This window comes from Morus notabilis, unplaced genomic scaffold, assembly GCF_000414095.1.
Source record: "Morus notabilis unplaced genomic scaffold, ASM41409v2 Scaffold698, whole genome shotgun sequence".
NCBI lineage: Eukaryota > Viridiplantae > Streptophyta > Magnoliopsida > Rosales > Moraceae > Morus > Morus notabilis.
In genome coordinates, this window is record NW_010358448.1 from 368848 (window position 1) to 376863 (window position 8016).

Consider the following 8016-nt stretch of genomic DNA (forward strand, 5'->3'; position numbering starts at 1 on the left):
TAAAGCGGGAATAAACTGTAAATTATATTTTTAGGAAAGAGGAAAAAAAAAAAAAAGAGTAAATGATAATACACTAGAAATGATCCATATATGTAGGTTAGAGTACTTCAAAGAATAAAGAAAAGAACTTCTTGAAAGAAAGTATAAAGAAAGGAATTACACGGGAACTTTTATTAACCTTCTTTTCATGTGTCTACTTACCATTTTAATGTTATTAAAATCACGAATATCTAAGAGGTTGTTTGGTTGGGGATTCGTCCCCTGATTCGAATCATGGTTCGTAGTTTGTTACAGTATTTTCTCTCACAAAAAATACACGTAAATTGAAAATGATTCTAATCACATGATTTTAATCCATGAACTAAACGTCTCCTAAATGTTTCGCTATAAGAAAAGGCAAAATGATTTTATCCCAAAAAACTAATATAATATGTAGTAGATTAGCCTATGATTACTTGCTATATGGGCAAAAGGGGATTTGTTTTTTCATGAGTAGCTCGGATGGAACGAAGAGAGGAATAAAATGAGATAGGAGGAATATTGTTTTCTGCAAAAAGAAAACAAAAAGAAAAAAAGACAGAAGGAATAAATTATGTTGAAGTATTAGTATCACAAAGAGATAGATAGATATAGTTTCATTGTTACGTTGGACTTGGGAATCCTACTTTAAGTTTTCAACTAAAAAGGAGAATTGAGTGTAAATAATATCTTTAAGAAAGAGAGAGGGAAAAAAAAGGAAATGATTGCAGCAAAAAAAAAAAATCCATATCTTTCTAAAAAATGAAGAACAAAAGGTAGAAGAAAAAGAAAAACAAATGAATTTTTACGTAGTTTGACAATTTGCCTACCATGCAATTTTATTCATTCATTCACACTCTGATGCTTTACAATGAGCATTTATATGGCCATAAGCAGTCAATCAATGAATTAGGTTATCAATCAATCTCCTATATACTAATCATGACCTATGTAACTTTATAGTGAAGGTTCCAGTAAAATAATAATGGGAGAACATTCACAAAAGCAATAGGAGCACATATAAATTGGAGTTTGAGCAAGATGCAATCCATCATATTTGCAGTGGCCTCAAAAAAAAAAAAAAAAAAAAAAAGCTTCAGAGAAAAATAATGGTGCTTGAACATTTCAGTCATGTGCATCCTTTGTATATCGTATATTTGTCTTTTTCGCCACGCTTTTGTAATATGTGCAATCGCACAATAGAAAAGGGTTTAGATTGCTACTGGTGCCGCCTGTGCAGATATTACCTCCACCAAGAATGTGCAAAACTGCCGGAACACATCGACCACTCATTCCATCCTCTTCATGGTCTGAAGCTCACAAAGAGATCATTAAACGACACTTGTCGCTGCTATTACTGTGAGAAGCCCCTCGAAAATGATGAATATCTTTATGCATGTGACAAAATGTGCTCCGATTTCTTCATGCATATGACATGTGCTATGATCCCACTTCCAACCATAACATCCAATGTTGATGGCTGCAAAGATCACGATGTCGCTCAATTTGCCTGCCATCAACGCCCGATGACACTGATGGATCATGGGCATCATCTTAGCAATAAAAGAGCGGCTAAATGCTTTGGATGTCAATCAAACTGGTCGGGTCCAGCCTATTCTTGCATCTCCGAAAACTGTGAGAATTTTCTGCATAAATCATGCGGAGAGCTGCCTCAGAAAATTCAACACGCCGTTCATTCGCCCCATTCTCTCATACTACAGGTCAGTAAGCCTCAATCTTGTCGTTCATGTTGCAAAAAAGATTGTAGGCTCATTTTCTGTTGCCGGGAAGATGGGTGTGACTTTACATTGGGTACTGAATGTGTTTCTCTTGACACAACTATAAACTATCGAGGTCATGCTCATTTGCTTTCTTTAGTAGAGAAATCTTTCTGTGATATTGAGTGTGATGCTTGTGAAAAATCTTATGGGAATGTGAAGGTTGTCCCTAAAGAAGTCAATCGTACTCGATCCTTCATGTTTCGTTGCATGGAGTGTGTTTTCAACTTTCATTTTCTATGTGGTCCCTTACCATCAACTGTCAAATATGAGTATCACATACACCCTTTGATTTTGTCTGAACATTCAATCTCCGAAGATGATTCAGATGAATATTTTTGTGATGTGTGCGAAGAAGAAAGAGATCAATCTTTTCGTATCTATTACTGTGAAGAATGCAAATTTGCTGCGCACATACATTGCTTGATCCATGAGGTAGGCTAATTTTTTGAAGTTTTATAGAATAATTTAATGACATCCTCTCTTTGTAGTAGCTTATTGTACAAATAAGGGTTTTTAGCTCAAATGCCTCCTGAACTTGTCGTGGTTTAGTAAATTGGGCTCCAAACTTTTAATTTCGACAATCAACCCCTTGAATTTGTAAAATTGTTACAATATGCCTTATTTTATTAAATTTGTTCAAATTTTTTATTAGATTTAGGGGATTAAAAGTTGAAGAATTGAACTATTTATGCTACATTTGAATTGAGATGTTGAAATTTTTCATGGAACATGCTTATTTTGACACCAATTTAACACATTAATTGTCAAAATAAGGTATATTACAATAATTTTACAAGTTGATGGGGTAACTTGCGAAAATTAAAAGTTTACGGGGTAAATTACTAAAACCATACAAGTTCGAGGGTAAATGTGTAAAATACCCTACAAATAATCATGTTCAAGGGGGAAATAAAATTTCGTTCCAAATTAACTTTGAATTTGCCTCTACTAAAAAAAGAAAAAACTTTGAATTTGCATGTGGCATGTTTAAATTTTCATATTTCTACTGAATACTTGTATTTAAAATCCACACTTTTTTTTTGGCTATAAAACATGTTGCAATATGTATGACAGATACTATAGATATACTAATTAAAATTAGACTTAATACATAAATATCCATCACAGTTTTTGTTTTATCTCAATTTATCCTTGTGTTTTTAGAAACTGCAAAGGTTTTATTTGAATGTAAAAATTTTATTTCAATTTCGTCCCCAAGGACCAAAAAATAGAATTAAAAGTACTGATAACTTTATATAGTTAGGTCACTAACCCTTAAAAATATAACTTGCAGAAAAGACACAAGATGATAGCTAGTGTTACTAGGGCAGTTTAGGCTAATTACAATCTCTTCGATGCCATTAAATAGTGTCTTATACTTAATTTAATATCCGTTGTGATTATCTATATATCAGATTCTGAAGGCAATCAAGGGAGAGACAAAAGATATAGAGCTCAAGATCCTAAGAGAGACCCGATGGGATAATTTGTTGAAGATAGAATCAATGGATCATCAATTGAAGGAAAATTCAAGTGAATCGACCCTCAAAGAAATAAGAGATATGCTTACAGAACCAGAAAATGAGATGTTGCTTGATCCCTTTGGTTTTAAAAACCCATCAGATAAGGTTTTCCGAAGCAATTCATATAAGGAATATAGACGTTTCAATTCTCGCTTCGATCGCGAAGGATCGATTGAAGATATTGATAGAATTAAACAATTTTTCTATTTTGAGAGAAAGAATATTTTTAGGAGAATTTTTGAACGTTTCAGAGAGATGGATGATTTCGAAATGTTCCTAGAAGAGCTTCGTTATTTCACACCTGAAGAAGGTCTATTGAAATTATTAGATGACAAGTATTTAAGACAAAAGGTAGAGGATGTGGATGGTTACATGGTACCAAACACATTGGCTCCGATTTTAAAAACGTTGCTTGGCAAGTACGGAAAAGATCTTGTTGGCAGGGAAAATTTGACATCGGCAATGAAGAGCATCGCCTCGACTATGTTGTGTATCGTCGTCGACAAAATGTGCAATACTTCGGTCGAAGACATCACAAAGGATGATCTTAGGCACTTGTATTTCTACCTAACCGGAATTCAAGAGGTTACAGGCTTCACACTTACTCGATACTTGGATTCTTTTGATGAGATACTGGAAGCCTTTCTTGGTTTTGAAGCAACGAGATTTGAAAAAGGCATCCGTGAAAAGCTCGAAGCTGAGATGGAGAGATGCAGGAGGAATCTTGAGAAGCTCGAAGTGTATACATCTGATATGTCAAATTTCATGCAGAATTGCTCAAGAAAAGCATCAGAGTGGAAGCAGAAGAACTGGGGTGACAAGTGGTTCTAATGTCATAATTGTATACATTACTCTCTCTCTCTCTCTCTCTCTCTCTCTGTGTTTTTGTTTGTATTTGTATTTGTATTTGTGTGCCCTTTACAATTATTTGGTTTCTACTGAATCAATGAGATCAATAAAGAATTAAGTGTGACATTCAGATCATTTATTATTTGTGATACTGTTGATTCTCCTATTTTGAATGACATATCCAGATTTGATGCGTGAAATTAATGGTAGTCCGTGCAGCCATATATCCCGTTGTGGTAATATGGCTGCCCACACATTAGCAAAGCTTTCTCTATCGTCTATTGAAGATCAATTTTGGTTAGAAGATTATCCTAGTTGCATTGATGCGATTGTAAGTACCAATATGGCTTCAGTTAATTAAATAACAATCGGCTTTTCTTTAAAAAAATAATAAAGAATTAAATGTGTATTTCTGTGCTCCCATTCTTTTTTTTTTTTTTAATTGTGGGCATATTTCTTAGTCATTTTCCACACTTCGTTTTCCAAGAGAAAAGATTTAAACTAGAAACTTGGCAACGAGTTTCTATAAAATATTGATTAAACAAGAGACTGCCATGCATTTTATAAGTAGAAAAGAATGGGAAGGAGATTTGGGTATTCCATTCTCGAATTAGGATTTCAAAAAAAGATTCAAGGTGCCACACACTTTGAGATTCAGGAAAAACGAGAATGGTGTGGAAGATTGAACGTTTGAAGCGCTTATTTATCTATAAAATATTTGCTAAATAGGTACTCAAATAATTGCTATCAAATTACAATATATGTGATTACATGATATGCCAAATTTTTTTTTTTTTAATAAAAATATTAGAAATTCATTCCACTGAAGAGTAGGAAATTTTTGCAACTAAACCAATAGTCATGTGTTGTTTCGGGGAATTAGTATGGTGGACGACTCTTGATCTGTGTTGAAAAGAAAATGTAATCTGATAGATTACTGATGCTAATCTATTAGTTTACTTTCTGGTGATTGGCGACAGCAACGGTCGGTCATCATTTTTGTTTGCATTGACAATATGGTACATTACTGGTAAAATTAGTAGATTATCTTTTATCGACATGATGAACTTTGATACAACAAATTTGTTGATCTTTGGTAATTTTTTTCTGGTGTCCCGAAGGTCATTACATGCCTAATTCTTGTGAGGTTCCTCAAGTTTTCTCCAAATGGATCATTGAGACAAGGCCCAATCGAACTGATATACAGCCCATATCCTTACCCGGCCCAATTGGCTCTATGGCCCACCACCTAGAACTCACGTGAAGGATAATCCCCTACACCTTAACAGCCTTATCCTCATCCATTACGTCAAAGTGAAGAAGTGTCCTACTCAAGTGGACCCCACAACCCAATCCACATCAGCCACGTGTACCAACAAAATCCACCTCCACAAAGACACAATCAACGTCTGTCCGTCTTTGGTTGGCCATTTTCATGTTACCACGAAAACCGGCTCCGAAAGGATTTTTCCTTATTTAGGAAACCTGCAAATATCACACGTCATTCCGCTATTTTCTTAAATGCTGACGAGGTGCCCATCATCCGCCACGTGTCCTTTTTTCATCAATCGGTCCCATGCCGCCACGTGTTCCTTATTTTTATCAATCGGTCCCATGCCGCCACGTGTCCAAAAGAGCCTTCTGGGTCTTCGCCACGTTTCTTTCGTGATTCGCCATATTAAAGTTGTCCACGACATTGGGACTCCCGTGCTTGATGACCATGTACTTTCACATGTATATTTATAGATATAAAGATTTTTAGCGAACACTTAACTTGAACATTATAAATACAAATTCCCGGTAGAGTCTCTAGACTAGAAATATCTATATCTATATATATATATATATATATCTATATATCGTTTCTGTTCTCACTCTAAAATGAGGGAAGAAGGGACATCGGTTGTAAGGAGGATTGATAGAATGTCATCCATAGAAAGCGAGCCAAGGACGTTGAGAATGGATCAAATCCATTTTGCAAGGGTTTGTAACTTAACTTTATACGTAAATTTTGCCTAGTCTTGTGTTTGTTCAAACTCTTTTTTTTTTTTTTTCTTTCTTGTTTTCATGTCTGTTTAAAATTCATGATATTCATTTGTTTTTGTGGTGTTGATTACATGGGGTTTATGAATATTTCAGGAGGCAGCTTTATATGTTCTGCAAACAAGGTCTATGGAAGAAGCGATGAGAATTTTCACTGAGGTATAATATTTTTAAAACCGTATTATAACTATTATGTAATATAATTGTCTGTTTAATTATCATCCTTTTCTTCTGCTAATTTCAACTTTTATTTCTCTTTTTGGTGTGATTCATCTGTTCTTTTTCTTGTCTATTGACGATTTCGTCATCTTCTGGTTTCTTTATCTTTATACATTAATATAGTAGTTTTGTGGTTTAAAATTTTGGATGAAATTATGAGGCGGTTTACATATATCATGAATAGATGATTTTGATAGAGTCACGGAATGAAATATCTGTAAATAACGAATAACATTGCTTTTCAATTTAAGAAATTAATATATTTATACCATTTCATATCATGTGCTTTATTATAACTTGTAATTCGTTATTTTCATGTTTGAGTGGTTTTTTAAGTAGTTGGATTAATTTAATATAATATAATATTGCAGGGTTTGGAGCCAGTGGTGAGTGTTGTAGGAATGAAGGCAGGAACATTTGGTGTTGAATTGGAGCTCGTAGACGCTGATAATCATCATCATCATGATCATGGCTTACAAAATCCAGAATTAAGGGATGCAGTCACTGCTCCTTTCTAGCAAACCAAAATTTCATTTTTGTTAATTTTGGCCACTCTTTGAACAAGAAAAGAAACACAAATCACACACACTCATATATACATATTGTACAGGACAAGGGGAATTTCCTTCCCATTTTACTATATTCAATTTGTTCATTTTCACCTTTTTTCCCCCTTTTACTGGTTTTGAAGGTGGCAAGAGCATTGTAAATTGGGTTCTAGTGGAATTCTTCTTTTTCTTTTTTCTTCTAATATAAATATGGAGCTATGGAGAAAATCGCATTAACATTATATAAAGTATCCAGATTAACACAAACTGATATAAATTATTATTTTTTAATAAGGAAAAGAGGCAAATACTCATAAAATGCACGAGTAGAGTTCAATAATTTTTATGTTCTTTGAGATACCACCGTTAAATGTGTAAAATTTAATTATAATTTGATGATATAACGTGATAAGAATCTAATATCAAACATGTTTTTTAGCTTAACGAAAAAAAAAATAAAAAGTTTCGTAACGGGATATTGTATGTCCTGCTGTTTAGCTTAATGTTAGGACCGAATATGCCTACGGATTCATTAATCAGCATTTACATTACAGATTTTTCAAACCTTTTCTTTTCAGAAAATTTGTACAAAATTTTCAAATCTACTCTTACATAATTTGGTTCACCCGTAATTAACCATATGATACTGAAATAAGGTGTATCTCGTATTATTTTCCTACCATCTTTTTCTTTGCTTTCCATTACAATCTAAGAGGACAACGCAGCCGAAAAAATCGAGATAGTAACATTTATATGCATATCCAGAAATATTTTGGTGGAATTCATACTTTACACTCACGCTGTTAATAAAACAGTTTTCTTTATGAGAATCCAAATTATTCTAACAAGAAAAGAAAAAGATTTTGAATTGAGAATTAATGATAAATAATGAGACAACTAATTACCAAAAAGATAATCAAGAAGCGCTATAACTTATGCGGAGATCAGATTGGCAAATAGGTTCTCAAAGATGAAATGATGAAATTGTTGATTTTGGTCTTTAATCAATCAATGGTTTTCGCTCATAAACCGTAT

At 33.6% G+C, this 8016-nt stretch overlaps 2 protein-coding genes across 2 annotated transcripts; both read left to right on the forward strand.

Annotated features, from left to right (window-relative positions):
- Positions 1-1104: 1104 nt before the first annotated feature.
- LOC21403601 lies at positions 1105-4153 on the forward strand. The gene is made up of 2 exons (XM_024161971.1): positions 1105-1739; positions 3215-4153. Exons 1-2 carry the CDS (start codon positions 1128-1130, stop codon positions 4151-4153), a joined length of 1551 nt encoding a protein of 516 aa, XP_024017739.1. The 5' UTR covers positions 1105-1127.
- Positions 4154-5983: 1830 nt separating this feature from the next.
- On the forward strand, positions 5984-7177 carry LOC21403603. Its single transcript, XM_010092555.2, has 3 exons — positions 5984-6154; positions 6311-6373; positions 6805-7177. Exons 1-3 carry the CDS (start codon positions 6053-6055, stop codon positions 6949-6951), a joined length of 312 nt encoding a protein of 103 aa, XP_010090857.1. The 5' UTR covers positions 5984-6052; the 3' UTR covers positions 6952-7177.
- The last annotated feature ends 839 nt before the right edge of the window (positions 7178-8016 follow it).

Bases quoted from the DNA above. Each gene is read 5' to 3' on its own strand.
- LOC21403601 (XM_024161971.1), top strand. From the start codon at position 1,128: ATGGTGCTTGAACATTTCAGTCATGTGCATCCTTTGTATATCGTATAT. The intron at 1,740-3,214 runs GTCAGTAAGCCT...TCTATATATCAG, and splicing joins CCCATTCTCTCATACTACAG to ATTCTGAAGGCAATCAAGGG.
- LOC21403603 (XM_010092555.2), top strand. From the start codon at position 6,053: ATGAGGGAAGAAGGGACATCGGTTGTAAGGAGGATTGATAGAATGTCA. The intron at 6,155-6,310 runs GTTTGTAACTTA...TGAATATTTCAG, and splicing joins ATCAAATCCATTTTGCAAGG to GAGGCAGCTTTATATGTTCT. The intron at 6,374-6,804 runs GTATAATATTTT...ATAATATTGCAG, and splicing joins CGATGAGAATTTTCACTGAG to GGTTTGGAGCCAGTGGTGAG.